This window comes from Drosophila hydei, unplaced genomic scaffold (assembly GCF_003285905.1).
Source record: "Drosophila hydei strain 15085-1641.00,03,60 unplaced genomic scaffold, DhydRS2 tig00008139-arrow-pilon, whole genome shotgun sequence".
NCBI lineage: Eukaryota > Metazoa > Arthropoda > Insecta > Diptera > Drosophilidae > Drosophila > Drosophila hydei.
The window spans coordinates 2,194,740-2,212,946 of NW_022045847.1; the positions used below are offsets into that span (position 1 = coordinate 2,194,740).

General features: G+C 36.4%; 3 protein-coding genes across 5 annotated transcripts; 1 reads left to right on the forward strand and 2 right to left on the reverse strand.

Annotated features, from left to right (window-relative positions):
* Window positions 1-34: 34 nt before the first annotated feature.
* Window positions 35-5,280, reverse strand: LOC111602440 (epidermal growth factor receptor kinase substrate 8). 2 transcript variants are annotated; one of them, XM_030225728.1, is made up of 7 exons: window positions 5,194-5,280; window positions 2,627-3,029; window positions 2,334-2,572; window positions 1,108-1,795; window positions 655-1,039; window positions 238-578; window positions 35-183 (listed from the first exon to the last, which is right to left on the reverse strand). In XM_030225728.1, exons 2-7 carry the CDS (start codon window positions 3,023-3,025, stop codon window positions 88-90), a joined length of 2,148 nt encoding a protein of 715 aa, XP_030081588.1. In that variant the 5' UTR covers window positions 3,026-3,029; window positions 5,194-5,280; the 3' UTR covers window positions 35-87. The 2 variants fall into 2 exon arrangements, with proteins under 2 accessions (XP_030081588.1, XP_023175267.2); XM_023319499.2 differs by having other exon boundaries at window positions 2,627-3,026; window positions 5,194-5,269.
* Window positions 5,281-7,095: 1,815 nt separating this feature from the next.
* LOC111602365 (chorion peroxidase) lies at window positions 7,096-12,719 on the reverse strand. Of its 2 annotated transcripts, none has more exons than XM_023319381.2 (12): window positions 12,632-12,719; window positions 12,389-12,558; window positions 11,584-11,692; window positions 10,868-11,198; window positions 10,613-10,808; window positions 10,378-10,556; window positions 9,745-10,313; window positions 9,393-9,540; window positions 9,153-9,320; window positions 7,724-7,841; window positions 7,500-7,662; window positions 7,096-7,282 (listed from the first exon to the last, which is right to left on the reverse strand). In XM_023319381.2, exons 2-12 carry the CDS (start codon window positions 12,486-12,488, stop codon window positions 7,252-7,254), a joined length of 2,112 nt encoding a protein of 703 aa, XP_023175149.2. In that variant the 5' UTR covers window positions 12,489-12,558; window positions 12,632-12,719; the 3' UTR covers window positions 7,096-7,251. The 2 variants fall into 2 exon arrangements, with proteins under 2 accessions (XP_023175149.2, XP_023175157.2); XM_023319389.2 differs by having other exon boundaries at window positions 12,669-12,716.
* Window positions 12,720-15,231: 2,512 nt separating this feature from the next.
* Window positions 15,232-18,189, forward strand: LOC111602511 (splicing factor 3A subunit 1). The gene is made up of 7 exons (XM_023319595.2): window positions 15,232-15,454; window positions 15,553-15,717; window positions 15,776-15,947; window positions 16,005-17,479; window positions 17,535-17,713; window positions 17,821-17,991; window positions 18,068-18,189. The coding sequence occupies exons 1-7, from the start codon at window positions 15,346-15,348 to the stop codon at window positions 18,167-18,169; spliced, it is 2,373 nt and encodes a 790-aa protein (XP_023175363.1). The 5' UTR covers window positions 15,232-15,345; the 3' UTR covers window positions 18,170-18,189.
* The last annotated feature ends 18 nt before the right edge of the window (window positions 18,190-18,207 follow it).

Here is an 18,207-nt window from a genome sequence, read left to right on the forward strand (position 1 = left end):
GTACCACATAATCGTAAAGTTCATTTGATTCGAAATGTTCAAATCATGCTCCAATGTAAAAGTAAACATTGAGTAACAAAAGAATGCCTAGAAGACCTCATTAAGATCGTTATTTGACTGGTCAGCCTTTTGCCTGGCACGCGCCAGCTTCGCTGACAACTCGGAGGATCGAATTGTTTTGTACTGAAAAAACGATCATTAGAAGAAAAGTTTATTACACATTGAAAGTAACTGTACCTCGCAGAAGTTTTTCTGTAGCACAATTTGTGATATGAGTCGACGGCTCTCGCGCTGTCCAAAGTAGCTCTCAATAGTGTGAGGAGACAGCGCAAATATTTCCTCGCCGCTTAGCGTGTGCAGTCGCTTGATGATATTATCGGAAAACCCTTTGCCGCGCAACCACTCTTCCACTTCCTTGGGCTTGGAGTTCTGGGTAATAAATATCTCGGGTGTCTTAAGGATTTCAAGATCCCTGCGTTGCTGTCTCTGCTGGAGCAAGATTTTCAGTTCGTCGTTAACGTCGCTCTGCATAAGGTAGGCCTCATCGTCGGCATCGCAGTCGTTGCGAGCGCGCATCGCTGTTTTAGGTCCAAGATATTATTATTACGATTTTAGCTTACAATTGGGAAGTACTTTAGTACACTTAGAACCAACCTGCAAGGGTTCCAGCAGCGGCCATGTTGCGTTTCAAGGTTCCACTCGGAGTAGGTGTTTGGCTATCACTTGCCGGAGGCATCGGTGGAGGGATCGGCACGTTGGGCATAGAGTAGGAACGAGGCATATTTTTCGAATTTCCTATCGGTTGCTGCGACTCCCGATCACCATTAGGCACATATAGTGCCATTGTGTTGCGGTAAAGTGGATTGTTCATCTCCGGATCTCCGTTCTCCAAAGACTCAGAGGCCAGTGACTCATTATCGCGCATATTCCTCATAAGTACGGGATCAAAATTGTAAGGAATCAAGACGGTGTGAGGTACGTAGCCAATGTTTCCGGAAGAGTTGCGCGCCTTCCACCAGTTTTTGGAGCTGTCTATCACCTGCATATGCCAAATAAAAATATTTAGCATTGTTACAAATTTAATTACAGAAGAAATTCGCCGCTCACCTCCAAATATTCGCCTTTCGCAACATTTAGTTCCTTATCATTGGTGGCCGTCTTATTATAAGCCACTTCTGCGATGTTAACGTTGCGACTCTCAAGGCGACTGAGCCAAGTGCGGTTGCTTGTTGGACTTAGGGGAATGGGCACCGGTGAGGATGTTGGGGTCTTCTTGAGAGCGGGTGCTAGATACTGCACCGGCTCATCCACCACCCAATCTGGGGACCAATCGTCATAGAATATAGGATGGTATTTCCCTACGTGGTCCTTGAATTGATCTTTTGGGACTGTCCAATTCGGGCCCAGACTAAGCCACAGATTTTTCTCATTGGAGTCCAGTACGCCATTCAGAAAACCAATTGTTTCTCGGCGAAGTAGAGGATTCACGACGCTCTCCGGCAAATGAGTACCGGCGTATACGTCATTGCAGACGTTCACAATAGTTTGCAGAGATACAAAAACATTGTGAATTGGATCAGCGCTCTTGCTAAAATGGTTCTGCAATTTGACTGCGAAATTAAGTGCCAGCTTTATTTTAGCTAGAATGTCGAAGAACTCCGTCTCGATTGGAGGGCGCGATCGTAAAACCAGTAGGCCTTCTCCATGCGGGTTATGCTGATTTTTGCGAGACTCTAGCTCATGCAATGCCTCAGCTGCATAGTGCAATCTGGCAATAAATCGTTCCACATCCTCGCTGTGTGCAAAAAGTAAATAATCAATTGAGCAATAAACAAACAGTACAATTAAACAAAAAGATACAGAAATATTTTGAATGATCTATAACACGCATCATATAAAAAATAAAAAATAAATATGTTAATAAAAAAGTATGAGTTTAAGGACATTAAATATTGGGAAATGTGAAGAGTCGAATTGAAAGTGCAATTTTGTTTAAAAATTAGTCTTTCCCAATTATCCCATTTAGGAACTATCCAGAAAGACAATATACTCATGGATTGTGAATGCTTCAAGAGAATCTTTTTTTTCGTCACGATAATGCCTGAGTAGCTTAAGTTTGAATCGATCTTTTAATTGTTTAAAACAAATTTATCTGCGCATAGGACACAGAGGACGACATTAGCGTCAACTTCTGAGCTGTACCTCAAATGGGTCGACGGACGGACAAGCAGATCGTTTATTTTATATGTGTTAAGACGCTGTGGAGTATTACTAAATGATTAAACTGACAAAGGCCATTTTTCCAGAATGCTACTAAGCCAAATAGTACATACAAGCAATGATTGAGCACTTGGACATCACGATCGGTTTGCTCGCGATCCTGAGCATTCTTCTCAGCGGCAATTCCTGCTACGGCAGCTGCAATGCCGTATTGATCCTTTGCCTGTTGATTGCCTGTACGGTCGGGCTTGGGCAAGCGTATGGGTGTCTTGTTGCGGTCCACAGTGACGGGCGAGCCGCTGCTTAGCTTACGCAGATCTTCAACCAAATGGACCGAGTTCACGTCACTGACCTATATATCATAGTTAATAGGGGGAGCAATGACTTCAGTTAATTAATATCTTACCTGAAATATGTGCATTTCAGTATTGCCCAGCGAGATTCCCGGAACAGAGAATATCAAAATATTATTGTATGTTTCGAGTGGATCGTCACTTATAAAGGCTGTTGGCTCTGTTATTAGACTGCCCGGAAAGTTTTCGATTTCCTTCATGTCCTTATTAAGCATTAGCAGCCATTGGCCATTAAAGCACATGTACATCTTATGGGGCCAAATTCCGCCAGTCTTATCTAGTTCAATTAACAATTTCATTTTATCTTTCGGCTGTTTCACTTCAGCCTCATTTTTTAATTTAAAGGTGACCAAATGATCCAAGGCATATGTCGGCTTAATATCGTCATTATCGTAGCCTTCATTGAACTTATTACTGGGATGAGCTCCATTATCATAACCGTTTCGCAGCATACTACTAATAATTAAAAAAAAAACAACAATTTAAACTAAATACGTAAATTTATTCACACATAAAACTGTTAATAATCTCACGATATACAACTTTTCATATAATACCAAAGACTCAAATCATTTATCAGGTAATTACTGTTACCACACAAGTCAATAATTCTTCAGTCATCGGTGTTTTATACCCATATCATAAATACCAATTATGTGCGTAATTGATAAAGCCCAAATCTTTACTTTTCGAAATACACTAATTTTTATTTGAAGGGAATTCTCCAAATCGAAGAAATTCATCACAGAAAGCCAAGCAAAACGTTTGAAATCTTTGAAATCAAAATAGCAACTTCTATTGATAATAAGGAATGACGGTATTATTAATAAGAAAATAGAATAAACTATCAATCGAATATTATATACAGACATTTTTAGATAAAATTTCAAGTGTCAGCTTTTGTAATATACGAGATATGTATCTACGTTCAGACAGGCACGTCTAGATCGACTAAAAGGGGTGCTGATCAAGACTTAATACACACACCATAAACAAATGCCACGCCTTCTTATCGTAATTTCCACAAAAACCAATATACTCTGATACAAATTTGGACAAATTTTGAGTATTTTGAAGTCGTTTACTGCTTCCAGTAGTAGGTATTCTCTGAACACAATTAGGAGCATTTTAACTCGTAGATCAACTTCACATAAATAATCTTTTTTCTTAAACAAAAATATTATATATGTATATCAAGCAGCTCGAATGCCACATATATTTCAATATTTCTTTATCAATTGAAAATATGTGTTTGCATATCAAAACCTAACTTCTGACCTTTGTATAAAAAATTTATTTAACGGACCGATTGGATACTATTATAGCTACAACAGAAATATATAATATTTTAAAGTAAATAATTTAAAGTAAATAAAAAACTGAGTATAAATATGATACAGAGCTATAAATGCCCAACTGAATATTCTCAAATTGTATAGATAAATCAATGTTAACTTCCTCACAGATATGGTTTGGACTCTGATCTTGAATTCTGAAGTCGCTTTGCCAGCGATTGGAACGGCGTTTTCACTTGTTTGCAATATACACGACGAAATGTTATATTAATATTGGTTTTTTATTTATTTTTGAAATATATACTCCTGTATAAATATCAGCATAATCACAACAGTTTGGACGAACATTGAGTGAATCGTTTTTACAACTTTTAAGGGTTCAGCGAATCATTACATTTTAGAAGATTGATCACTGTTAAACTTCTCTACATATTTAGTAATAAATTATAGGTTTTATAAAAAGCAAGTTGAAAATATTGCAAGCGATCACATCGGGTATAAAAAGATAGTCCTTCGAGACACAGTCCGCAAGAACTGTATTAAATGACTCCTAGATTTTATTTATTCATTATAACTGACTGCATCGATAAGTAAGTTTTTAGTACTTGTTGATATTCACCTACGCGTAACCACTATGGGTCGAAAATATTTTAAGGTCCTTTGACTTGGCTTAACCATTGGAATGCGATTCAATTTTTATTCTTTGGTAACGCGTGTATTGAAGCTCGCGCGACTGAGATTTCATTAAATACATTTTAGCTTACTAATATCAAAACTGGCAGTACTTATATATAAATATGATTATTCATAAGATCAAATCAGAAATATATACTCGTGTCTATGTGAACACTAAATATAAATACATATATATGTTCTGAATATAGTTCATGGCATACACCTGTGGACTTGTGCATGTGGTGAGTGCCATGCTGATTAGATAAACACACAATTGAACGGTTGCTTTTGATTTTGCTTTTGCTCTTGCTCATGCTTTTGCACCTTTTTGTCAATGCCACAGTTTTCCGTTTATCGCCTTACGTTTGAAAATTCTTGTCGGGTGAAGCAATCTTTTTTTAATGTCCGTTACATAAGCCCTGTTATTATAAGCAAATCAATATAATTTTAGTTTCTGATTACGATTCAGTTGATTTTTCGTGTTTCTTAAAAATTGATTGCTCTCGTGACATCATTGCCACAATCGCAGACATGCACATTTCCTTTATCATAGAGATCTTGATTTATGTAGTATATCAGCTTTTGTTATCAATCGACTAGCAAATTCTTTATACAATAAATACATATGCGCGAGATGAGCAATGGGTTACCTTAGGCGAGATATTCAGATACTACGCTACTCTGGTAAAAACTTCCACTCTCGACACGCCGCGAATCAAACTTGAACTAACTGCCAATGGCAATGGGCCATCGGGCCAATGGAGCGATATCAGTTGGCTCTCCACACACAGCGACTATTAATTGATTGCTCGAAATTGTTTCGGTTAAGTCTTATCTCAATGTACGAAAAAACCTTTTTATCTACCTGTTTGTTTTTGTTTTCATTGCATGTATTATTATTTCTGTTTGTGCTGCTACGTATTCGCAGTGCTTTTGCAATGCTATCACACAGAATATACATATATACACATATATATACATATATGTTACATACATATTCATTATTTATATAATAGGAACGCTTCAATTCATTTTACAGCCCAAAAACTAGTGGCAAAGCTCTTTTTGTTATTATATCAGCTCATTACATTTTTACCGCTTCTATGCGAAATATTCTATAGACTTGTAGAACAGCTTAAATAAATAAGGAATTTATCTAAATCAAATATTTCATATTTACATAAATTCATTATATTTACATTATGCATATTTACATAAATGCATTGCAAAGCAAAGTAATGTCATTTAACTAGTCACAAGACAGTTTTCTTATAGCATACTACTAGTTAAAATGTATACAATTTTATAAGCCCCTCAGATTTGCTAAAAACTCAAAGCTCAAGAAATGCATATTTAAAAAAATTAACATTTTAAGCTGTCACAATCTCGAGTCCGAATATGCGACTTAATTCTTTTATAATACAATGAAGTATCTTTTTTGATCAAATAAATAAGACTTCAACTCATTATATAGTTATCAGGCCTTCTATACAAGCGTAAAGTGTTTTGCCCTACTGAAGCTAGAAATATGTGGAATTTTGAACATATGCTCGTTCATACCCTTACCTTATAGAGTGATACGCAAAACAATAAGAAAATTATATATCTTCGAGTACCCAACATCTATTATTAAAGACGCGGCTTAGAGACTTGCAATTTTGTATGTAGACACGCCCTGAATTCTCAAATGTGAAAAGTAGGCGGATCAGTGTTGACCTTCTTCAGAGATAAGCCTTTAAATTTGATCTGTCTATTGAGCCGTAGCAAATTCGAAAATTTTGATTTTGGAAAAAACTATTTGTGCTGTTGGCCCGTAAGCGACAATAAGAGGCTGCCCCAAATCCAACTTTCCTTCAAATTTATTTTAATATATAAATAGGGACACTTTTTATTTGCCTTCGTCGGTAAAGGACAACCAACAAGACGGGCTGATAGCAAGACATTGCAAAGTCGACTCAGCTGTTGCTACTGGTGGGTTGGCACATTCTTTCGTCATAGTATATACATATCAATAAAAAAATATCCATTAAAAATATAACTTTTGCGTGTAAACTAATAATTTACCTTAAACATTTTGTGATTTATTTATTTATAATTATAAGCGTTGTATATTGTATTCATTTTGTATAATGATATAGAATACGCTTTCAGCAGCACTATGAATACGAGTAAAATCCTTCAACAAAACATTCATGTTGTAAACAATAATTTAAAACGCAACTAGTGGCCGTATGAAAATATAACTTAACACCTTTCCGGACGAGGCTGCTTCACCTGTGAGGAAATGCTTTGCGTGCACACGGGAAGACGGGCAAGCAGACACATCATCAATACGGACATTGTATAACCAATATACTCTTTCCAGTTTGTAAATGCAAATCATGTAAGAGATACACTTTACATACATACCAAAGCAGCAAACTTTGAATTAAAGATAGATAAGAAATAGTTTTGAATAGGCATTGAAAACCTATTTAAATATTACTATTATTATTATTATATATATATATATTATATATAATATATATTATTACAAAGTACAGATTCCAGAATATTTATAATATTTATTGAATATAACGTCGGTATTTAACAATTGATTATATAACATGATCTATGCGTTGAAATTAGGAACATCATCAAAATTCGTCTTGGTTGAAATTGGGATTTCATTTCGCCACGAAGCTCTCCAGCCTACCGACGCTGAGTTATTAAATATCGTCACACTTAACCAGGCGATTGCTGCAAATGAAAGTAGTAAATTGATAATTGAACGCTTGTAATTACAATTGAGCCGCTTATCTCTCGAATCCTTAACCTTATATTAAAAGCAAATCAACTTTTTTACTGAAATGTGATTCACTGTCGGGTTTCTTGTCATTTTTGATAGCGACTTTCGTCGACATGTGAGCTGTGATTTGCGTTGTTATGTGCCAGAGTTATATGTAGTAGCGCTCACCTGTTGGACTGCAATCGGAATATATTTTGTGGCACAGACACCATATCAGAGTTCAGGCACAAGAGTTTCGTTCCGTTTATGGCACTGTACGCTCTCAGCAAAGAGTCGTCAGTTGGCAGTTGGCGCTGCTGTTGACGCTGGTGGATTTTCGAGAATTGCTCAGCTAAAACGATGCAAGCAAGTTGAAAGTACATTTGCTGCCGCTATCAAATTGACCCTCTTACCCAATATACACTTAAAGGTGGGGCCAACAGTTCCGTCGACAGGTTGCTCTGATATTCCTCCGATTAAGAGATCCACATCTCTCCATCTTTGATATACATTCCTCAGTTTATCCACGATCTGTTGTAGTTGAATAAATGTATATACTTATATACTATACATAAATGTATATCCTTAAGAATAAAAAAGTGGAGACTTAACCTAATTTTCGACTACAAAAATATTGCAAGCAACTCCATTATTTGTCCCCGAACTGTGAAATCCGAAATTGATACATCAATTGGAAATTCAAAAAATTCAATATTGAAGCTAGAGCAATTTGAAATATATACTCGTGGGTACCCTCGTCTAATATCTTCTACACAAACAAACCTAAAAATTCGATTATTGTGTTACTGTTACTTCTGAGGGAGTATCTAAAATACCGTCATTATCACAGTTTTGGAGCCTTACCCTAAACAAATTATAATTGCGTTACTTTAGACTCATTTTTCATATTTTATATTTCAAAATATAAAAATATAAAAAAAAATATTTTATATTTTTCATATTTCCACTTCCTTAAACTCCAGCGCTTCAGAGTTAGGAATGGGTATTTAGCAGTTGGTAACGCCCGACTGCAATGTTCTTATTTACGCTTCGCTCTAATTGCGCTGTGGTTTTCCCAATTGACCACACGTGTTTTCTAATAACATCTATATTACTTGTCGGTCTTCAAATGATTTTAGTATATAGCCGACATATTCTATTGAATATGTGAAATATCAATAATTAAACTTCTTCTATATTTTGACAATATTTTCAAAATTGGACAAACTGTACATGAACCAAACTGCTCAATTAATACATACTATCTTCAAAGTTTTAAGACGCACAGAAGTAGATCAACTCGGTATATATATACTTTAAGAGATCTCATACATATAAAAAACAAAGTTTTGATTACGCTGACGACTTGCGTCAATATATCTTTTCGTCATTTTGAATGAGCTTATCAATCAAAAAAATACACTCATATGTATATATATATATATAAATATATACATATATTTTGTTAGTTTATATATAAATACGTATCTTTTAAGATATTTATATAAATATTTCGACGTTGTCTATGCGTCATAGGCATGCAATTTTGCATAATACTTTTCATAATACGTTGTTAGTAAGTATTTCACACTTTCATAAATAAATATCTCCACGTTGCCCAAATCAAAATATTATTTAAAATAGTCAAGTCTTAGGCTTAAGTACATACACATATTAAGATACTATTTTATATATTCATGCCCTGAACATTTCATTCAGATAATAAATCTGGATATTAATTTATGTTATTTAATTTAATTTTCTTTTCACTAGATAGAATACGTAAGAGCTTTAAGCATCATCATCATTGCAGTATGCAAATCATTACCAGCATTGACTCACCTTTTTCGGCATCACGGCCTCAAAGTCTGACCAACCAGCAATGTTTTTCTTATTACCACATGCTTCCAAGTACTTGTAATAAGGCTGTAGTCCATGGTCTCGTCCTCTTTGAATGTCAAATGCCAAAACATCGGCATGCGTTGGCTTTGTTGGTTCATGCCATACAATCTGCAGTGAAGATTGAATATTGTTTATTCTCTGTTCAGTAGCTCTCTAGTCGGAAAGGTGCAAAATACTTACTGCACCCACGTAGAAGGCATCCATTTTCATGGCACGCTCATGCAGCAGACTCTGCAATATCTCGCTCAGTTTTTTGGAAGTATATTGTAGTTGGGGTTTGTATATTTCATTTTGCAGCTCAAAAATATTTGTCAGCGGAAGAATATTGCTAAAAAATGAAAGAAAAACAGATCGTTTCATAAGGTTCTTGTTTTTCGATTTCGATAATTTTCAGATATTTTCCACGCATGTCATTATACACTAGTATGTATATTGACAACTATACGAACATTACACAAAATCAATATAAAGACTTCACTTCGCAAATGTCTACAATCCACAAATATTACCAATAATGAGCCAACTGTCTTACTTGTTAGATGAGCCAACTTTGTTATCGGAGGCGAGATTGTGGAGTGCATTCGGAAGCATTGATAAATAGAATCGAATCGCAGCCACTGCGAATTCATTGGACACCTCCGAAAGTCTTTCGTCGGCTGCAACAGGGGGCGTTGCAAGCACATCTGCGGCCGTCTTCTGGCCTAGTACTTCAGGAAGCCACTCCCGCATAATAACGCGCCGATAAATATCAATATTTACTGCCTTGGCCGCTTGGTATAGCTGCTCATCAGTCCAAGTCTTGTGCCGAGACAACAGCTCAGCAGCAATGCGATTGTGATTCCTCATAAAGATCGTGTAGACCAGAATTGAGAGAGGACTGCTGTTAACACGTGAGTCTCCAGCAATAAAGCAAGTGGTCACATTGGCACTATTGTTCCAAGCGCAAAATCTATGATCCTCATCGTCTGACGTCATGGGCAACAATTTGCCATGCAAGCTGGACTTCAAGGCCCCGTTTGTTAGCGTACGCATTTTACGCTCCGCGGCATCGGTGAAACCATAGAGCTGAGACAGATCCAAGTTGCCAGTAGCTTGGTTCAGCTGCATTTGAAAGGATAATCCGGCTTAGTCCTGTTCAGATCCATTTGATGACAGCTACACCTACCTGCTCAGCAGACCCGAAGTTACATCTCTCGCCCACAGCAAGCGCACTTCTTACATAGTTCAAGCAATTGGGCCAATTGTTTTTATCATTGTACAGAATCGGCGCACACAGTGGATGGTGAAAACGGGGCTGCAAATTGTTCTGATTGCGATTGCAGCATTCAATCGGATAACCATTGCCTGGAGACGATAAATATTTGTATTGCAACTGCCTGGCCCTGAACACATTTTCTTACTCATCGACTGTGAAACGGTCTTGCTCATATCGTGCTCTACGAACTGTGAAAACTGAACAAGAACTAAATTCGAGTAGTCACTGTCATCTGTGTCAGCTCTTGTTCTTGAGCCAGTTCTGTGCAACGAATCATTTTCCTGATCATACAATGCCATACTGATAGACCAGGCTCCAGGTAATTTGTCCTCTCCAAACATCTAAAAGCAAATAACATTTCAATTAGCTAACAAAGTTAACGCGTTTTCACAATACTCGCCTCGTGAAAGCCATTCTTGTAGTTGCGCGGCAGCAGGCGCCTAAAGGCATGGTGACCTGTACGTGGGCTCTGAAGCACTCGATTGCACTCGACGCTTAGGGGGCTGCCTTCAGGGAGTGGCTTTGTCTCAAGGAATGCCCGACACTCATCTCCACTGATTCCTCTAGGAAGACACTTGCTGTTGTACATAAACAATGTTCCCTTGAGAATTTTAAGTGCGATGTCACTGTCAAGCTGCGACTTCTCATTCGGTAGAGTGTCCAGCAACTGAGCATGGGAGAGACTGCCATTTTGAACTGTGATGTCAGAGCTTAAGAGGTTGTCCTCGAGCCTAAATGTAATGTGTATTGTGAGTTCTTAAGTTAATTCAAGCATAAAGATACAAATTAGTTGCATTACAGCTAATTACTAAACCATTTTTATACAATTTTGTTATCTAACGATTCTTCAACCTCAGACCCATCACAAATTATGTTTAATTACTTCAAATTTGAAGAATTATTATTTACGTAATTCTTGATTATATTTATTTATATTATTTAAGAAGAAGCCGATTTTATATTGGTAGGCAAGCATAGGAGATTTTGCTGATCGTTGAGCTCAGCCAAGGGCCAAATGATCCTCCACCATACTTTCATTTGCTCCGATTTTTTTTTTTCAAAACGTGAAACAACCCAAAGTTTTAATAATGAGTTAAATTGTAAGCAATGCACAACCTTTTTTGTCTGTTGATTGAATCAATTCCTGATGTCAAAAATTCCATCCATTCAGCCGGCGATATTCTATTAAGGTAATCCCTTACATCCTTCCGTAAACTAATTGGAGCTGCAAGGTAAGCAAAAGTTTGCAATTATAGAAATATTTCTTTAGCTAGTGAAGAGTATAAGAATAATTCAAAGAAATGTGCTCAATCTGTAGGGGAACCTTTTAATGCATAAATAGCCTTGTTTAGCTTATATTACAAAAAAACATATTGCATGGAAAATTCTTGTAGCGTCAAATTACTTTCATACTATTTCAGATATGGCATTTGAAACTTGAATTACTCTCCTTTATAGTCACAGTGAATTTTTGGAAAATAACATATTTACATATAAGTACATGCATACATACATAACAAACCGATAATTACACACAATAAGTCAGCCCGTAAGCCCCATGCCGAACACCTTCCTCAAACATTCTATTCCTATCTACATACTAATACATTCATACACAAAATCACATGTACACGGGCATGAATACTTCGTATTCTACACTGTTTCTGTGATTCTTCTTTTTCCATTACTGAATAGAAATTGGTATTGTTATTGTTATTGAATAAGTTTATTGTTTATTGTCGGTTCGAATGGGAGTTTTCAGGGTAAGAATCTGTGAATAAGCCACGTCTGTTTCAACGTGTAACAGACATTTTAGAAAAGTAATACAGTTTGAGCCAACATACATTTGCGATCTTTGGCTAATTTACTATTTAACTATTATTGTTCAATTACATCATGTTCGTTACGAACTAAAACTTACATTGTTGAAATGCAAGCACGTTAGCACTATAGCTCGACCCGGGTGATAAAGCCACTATTATTACGAGATTAAGCAGCCAAAGGTAGGCTTTTTGCCTCATTTTAAATTCCTTTGTGATTTAATATTGGGTTTTCCACAATGTGACGAGTTACGATGTTCTCAAAAGGCGACTACGAAAACAAGATTCAATCTATTTATTTATATACAAGCAAACAAAAAATAATAGGCAATTGCACTCATTACACAGGCTATTGATAAGAACTTAATAATCTTCACACACTTCGACTAGTGGCAGCTCTAGGGCGATTCGAACTTTACTGAATTGATATGCAAATCTCAACACACATCGAAACTGAGCTGAACTGAGCTCAGCTGAGCCGAGCTACGCTTTTGTCATTATCAGAATGATCGCAGTTTAAATCGTCAGCATTGTTGGCTCTCGGAGAGGAACGCAACAAAGCTTTAATCAAAGGTCAACTTTGAAATACCCTCTACTCCATATTAAATTCTAATCATCTCTTTAAACATACTGAGGAATCAATTTAATTATTAAATCTTATTTATTACGTTTATTTGTAGTTCATCTGTGTAACATCCCGATTACCAAATTAGTCACATACTCGTTATGCAAGGTGTAAACACAATTATATCACAGATAATTTTATTTTTTATGTATTTAGATCTTTGATCTTCGACTCTTCAAGCAAGCTCCCTTTGTACTTCTGCAGTCTTGACCAATTAAAATATTGAAAATAATGATTCTATGTCCACTGCCGTAAATAGGGTATTTGTGAGTCTATGAGGAAAATAAAATAATTTCCAAATCGTTTTGATTCTTCATTATATACGCACATATGCACACCCTTACATACATACATATTATACATATTTCTGATCGTTCCTTATTTGTTTTGTCAAATGCTAAAATTGGAGAAAATAATATACATTTTCGATTTTAATTAAATATATATATATATATATATATATATATATATATATATATATATATATATATATATATATATATATATATATATATATATATATATATATATATGTGTATATATATATACGTACATTAATTTTGTCGTATATCTAAATATCTAAATAATTATATATAAATATAATATATCGTATCGTATCGTATATCTAAATATCTAAATAATTGCAGGGAATACGATCATCTCTTTGTTTACGAAGCGTGGCTCATGCCTACACATACATTAATATGTATACTGTGCACTGAAAATGACTCTGGCAAAAGATGCGTAAGATAACAAAGATTTCGTCTTTGCTCATGAGTAGTATGGACGTACATATGTGTCCAGATACTTCATTCAATTGTATTTTTGAATGACTGCAATACCTGACATGCGATATTTAGGCTTTAAATATATTTAAGTCTTATGAATATTCCCTATGTAAAAATGATCAATCACAATTAAATATTTTTAAAAATATATAGTTTATATAGAGCCTCAAAAAATGTCACGTGGGCACTAGAATTACTGTAGTTATCACTGCAGAAAGTATATTGAATATCCATTCCCATCGCGTAACGATCGCTGTTGTGTAAAAATAACTCGACATCTTTTCTTTCTAGAAATTTCAGAACAGTTTCGTTAGCAGCAGTAGAGAAGACAACCGGAAAGAGCTTTGTAAAGATATTAACAAAAATCAGATGAGGACTTAGCTGAAAAAAATAATAAACCAAACACCACCAAATTCCTTAAGGATAAAGAGGCTCCGGGACCACATAATATACCTCAGAGATACACAACCTGCTAGAGAAGCTCAAAAGACCCAGGCAGACTGCGTGAGGAACAGGGCAACGCAAAGAGGCTATGACAGGCTGGCTTCCTAGGGGCAGATAAAGAGTGACCGAAATACCGTAGATGTACACTATAGAGTAATTCAATTCGTTATCCGCACACAGACGTGGCTTAGCTCCCGAAGCTTTAGAACTTGCTACCCAAAAAACATGTATCCATCGAAATAGAGATGCAAGAAAGCGGGCACTTCATAAGAAAGGAAGTACCTTTTTGGTACAACTTCAACACGCCACGCAAAAAACAGCAATAGCAACGAAGAATGGCAAACGTTGACGGATCGACTGCAGAAAACAAAGACTCCTAATGGTAGCAACACATACAATCCTACTATATGGTACCGAATTATGAGCGGACACTTTAAAAGTACACGTAAGGCAGAAGTCAATGCTATTTTTATAGGATTTTAAGTATTGCAATTATTTTCACTTTTTAATAAAAATAATTATTATATATTTATCTTTGAAATATAATTCCATTAATTTTTAATGACGTCTTATTTAATATAAAATTTTGTATCCTAAAACAGTAGTTTTTTATAAAAATAACAGATAATAATAATGGATAACATACTAACATTATGTTAGTATTTTTATATGTTGTGATATAATTTAATTATTTAAGATGAATAATTATAAAACTATTTTTATTTAAAAAAACGTAATTGCAAAATAAATAAAATATTTATAATATCTAAGCTCATTAAATACATATGCAAAAGATTTATCAGAAACTAAAGCAAATGCAATGTGACAATATCATCATAAGTTTAACATCTGATAAAAATACTATTTTTTACGATTTACAACCTAAGAAATGCCAAAAAAATATGAGCTTGGGAATTTTTATTAAAGAGTAAAATAAAAGTAATAATAATAATGTATATTAGTAAAAAAATATTTCAATTTATTTTCCTTGATCGATCCTTTAGAAAATACCAAATATCTTAGTATTTTGTATTCATACTTTAGTGTTTTTATAGAATTTGTGGTATTTTTGCATTGCATTATTACGGGCATACTTTAATTAGTTCTGTTTTGCAGAAAATTTTGTGTTCAACAGCAATTTTTATAAAATCATATTATATCTGAAACAAAGTTATATTGTCGGAAGCAAAAGTAATCAACAATGCCTTTACTAGAAACAGACAACGCCAATGAACAGTTTTACACTGAACAATCTAAGCCTATGTCCGGGCCCATCATTGGCATTATATATCCGCCGCCGGAAGTTAGAAGCATCCTTTTACAAAACAAATATATTATATTTTATTTTATTATTAACAAATAACAAAAATGGTTTTCTATGCTCAATAAATAATAATTAACTTACTAGATATTGTTGACAAGACTGCTAGCTTTGTGGCGCGCAATGGACCGGAATTTGAGGCACGCATCCGGCAAAACGAACTTGGCAATCCGAAATTCAACTTCTTGAACGGAGGAGATCCATACCATGCATATTACCGGCACAAGGTTAATGAATTTCGGGAAGGCAACGGTAAATATTATAGCTTATTAGAAGTATAATTTTACTATACATTTCTCTATGGAAGTAGATAACACCAGTTCGGCAGTAAGCGGCATTAAGCAGTTGGCTGTAACTAGTGCAGCGCAGCAGCGTCAGCAGGAGCTATTAAAGCAGGTGGTAGAACAGCAGTTTGTACCGAAGGAACCGCCATCTGAGTTCGAATTCATAGCTGATCCTCCCTCAATTTCAGCATTAGACTTGTAAGAAAATATAAAATATATAGTGTCAAGCATAATATAATAATAATTATATTCTAGAGACATCGTTAAGTTAACCGCTCAGTTTGTGGCCCGCAATGGACGTCAGTTTCTTACGAATCTAATGAGCAGGGAACAACGGAATTTTCAATTTGATTTCCTAAGACCTCAGCATTCGCTTTTTCAATATTTTACCAAACTATTGGAGCAGTACACCAAAGTACTTATTCCCCCAAAAGATCTACTAAGCAAATTGCGTACAGAGAGTGCTCCCGGTCGGGCTAGTATGGTTCAAGTGCTGGAACAGGTCAAATATCGTGCCAATTGGCAACGGCATCAGGAGGCACAGCGACGCCGCGAAGAGGAAAAAATAGAACGTGAACGTGTCGCCTATGCGCAAATAGACTGGCATGATTTTGTCGTAGTAGAGACAGTAGACTATCAGCCGTTTGAAAGTGGAAACTTTCCACCACCTACAAATCCTGACGAAGTCGGTGCTCGTGTACTGATGGAAGAACGCTTAATGGAGGAAGAGGGCGACATTGAAATGCAAATCGAGTCGGATGAAGAGGAAGACTCGCCACTGGTTGGTCACATGGACAGTGGAGTTAAGCTATCGCAAATGGAAAATCGAGTGGGCATTCAAATGAAGAACGCTACTGCTTATGGACAGCCCGTGAGCACAAATCGTGACAATACACAGGTTCAAGACATGGACGAGGCATCTAGTGATGAGGATACACCCACTGCAAAAATGCAACCAGTTGCACCGATGCTACCTCCTACACACGACAAGGTTGTAGTTAAGAAATACGATCCAAAGGCGGCGCAAACGAAACCAGTACAAGTGCCTACAGATGAATATCTCATATCTCCGATTACAGGCGAGAAAATTCCAGCCTCCAAAGTGTCAGAACATATGCGCATCGGCCTTCTAGATCCACGCTGGGTCGAACAACGGGACAAACACACCGTAGAAAAGATTAACCAAGACAATGTATTCGCAGCGGGAACAGCCATCGAGGCCAGTTTGAAGCAATTGGCGGAGCGACGTACAGATATTTTTGGCGTTGGTGACGAGGAAACTGTCATTGGAAAGAAGCTTGGAGAAGAAGAAACCAAAAAGGATGATCGCGTTACCTGGGACGGCCACACGTCCAGTGTAGAGGCAGCAACGCGGGCAGCCCGTGCTAATATAACGCTCGAAGATCAAATACATCAAATTCACAAAGTCAAAGGTCTACTGCACGATGAAGAAAAAGAAAAAATTGGTCCCAAACCAGTTGGTAACAAGGCAACGCTTTCAGCTCCACCGCAGCCATCTTCTAAGAGCCAGCATAGCAACAGCCACCAACATAACCAGGCCCAGCATCATCAAGGTGGTGGGATGCCTCATCACCATGCTCAGCATCATCATCACCAATCGCAACAACAACCGCCGTCGCTCCATCAACATCATCAGCAGCAGCAATCGCAACATAGTTTGTCTCAGTCCTCTAATCCGGTAATGATGATGCAGAGACCACCTATGATACGTATGTAGCACATTTATATTACACGTTACATCTATTTTAATCTCATCTCTTGTAGCGACACCTTATGGCGGTGGCTCTAGCGGCTATATGGGCATGCCATCTGGCAACAATCCACAGCAGATTTCACCAGCGCCTCCAGTTGATATGATGCCTATTGAGGAAGAGCCGCCTACTAAGAAGATGCGTTCCGAAGATAATTTGATACCCGAAGCAGACTTTATAGCTCAACATAAGGTTAGTTAAACGTATTGGCTTAACAACTAATTATGTACAATATATATATACTTTAATATGTCCACTCGATACTTATATAATACAAATTGTAATTCTTCGACTTTCAGAGTCCTGTGACTATACAGGTGCAGGTGCCGAACACGGACAAATCGGAATGGAAGCTGAATGGGCAGATGATTGCCATTACACTTGCGTTAACTGATCCGATTGCGAATCTTAAATCTAAGTTACAGGACGAAACAGGCATGCCCCCTGCAAAGCAAAAAATATTTTACGAGGTAAGGAAAATATAGAAATCACTGTATTTTCCTCTGACAAAATACTGCAGTCTAAATGTGTATTTCTATTTTACAGGGTATGTTTTTTAAGGATAGTAATACCATGGCATTCTACAACTTGCTAAGCGGTACTACGGTGCATCTTCAAGTCAAGGAACGCGGCGGCCGGAAAAAGTAACATGCTCTTGCACTCAATAATAAAAAACATTTTGCATA

Bases quoted from the DNA above. Each gene is read 5' to 3' on its own strand.
- LOC111602440 (XM_030225728.1), bottom strand. From the start codon at position 3,025: ATGCTGCGAAACGGTTATGATAATGGAGCTCATCCCAGTAATAAGTTC. The intron at 1,040-1,107 runs GTGAGCGGCGAA...TGGCATATGCAG, and splicing joins CGAAAGGCGAATATTTGGAG to GTGATAGACAGCTCCAAAAA. The intron at 184-237 runs GTACAGTTACTT...TCGTTTTTTCAG, and splicing joins TACAGAAAAACTTCTGCGAG to TACAAAACAATTCGATCCTC.
- LOC111602365 (XM_023319381.2), bottom strand. From the start codon at position 12,488: ATGAGGCAAAAAGCCTACCTTTGGCTGCTTAATCTCGTAATAATAGTG. The intron at 11,693-12,388 runs GTAAGTTTTAGT...CTTACCTTGCAG, and splicing joins CGTGCTTGCATTTCAACAAT to CTCCAATTAGTTTACGGAAG. The intron at 7,283-7,499 runs GTGAGCGCTACT...TTTCATTTGCAG, and splicing joins TTCCGATTGCAGTCCAACAG to CAATCGCCTGGTTAAGTGTG.
- LOC111602511 (XM_023319595.2), top strand. From the start codon at position 15,346: ATGCCTTTACTAGAAACAGACAACGCCAATGAACAGTTTTACACTGAA. The intron at 15,455-15,552 runs GCATCCTTTTAC...TTAACTTACTAG, and splicing joins TCCGCCGCCGGAAGTTAGAA to ATATTGTTGACAAGACTGCT. The intron at 17,714-17,820 runs GTTAGTTAAACG...TTCGACTTTCAG, and splicing joins ACTTTATAGCTCAACATAAG to AGTCCTGTGACTATACAGGT.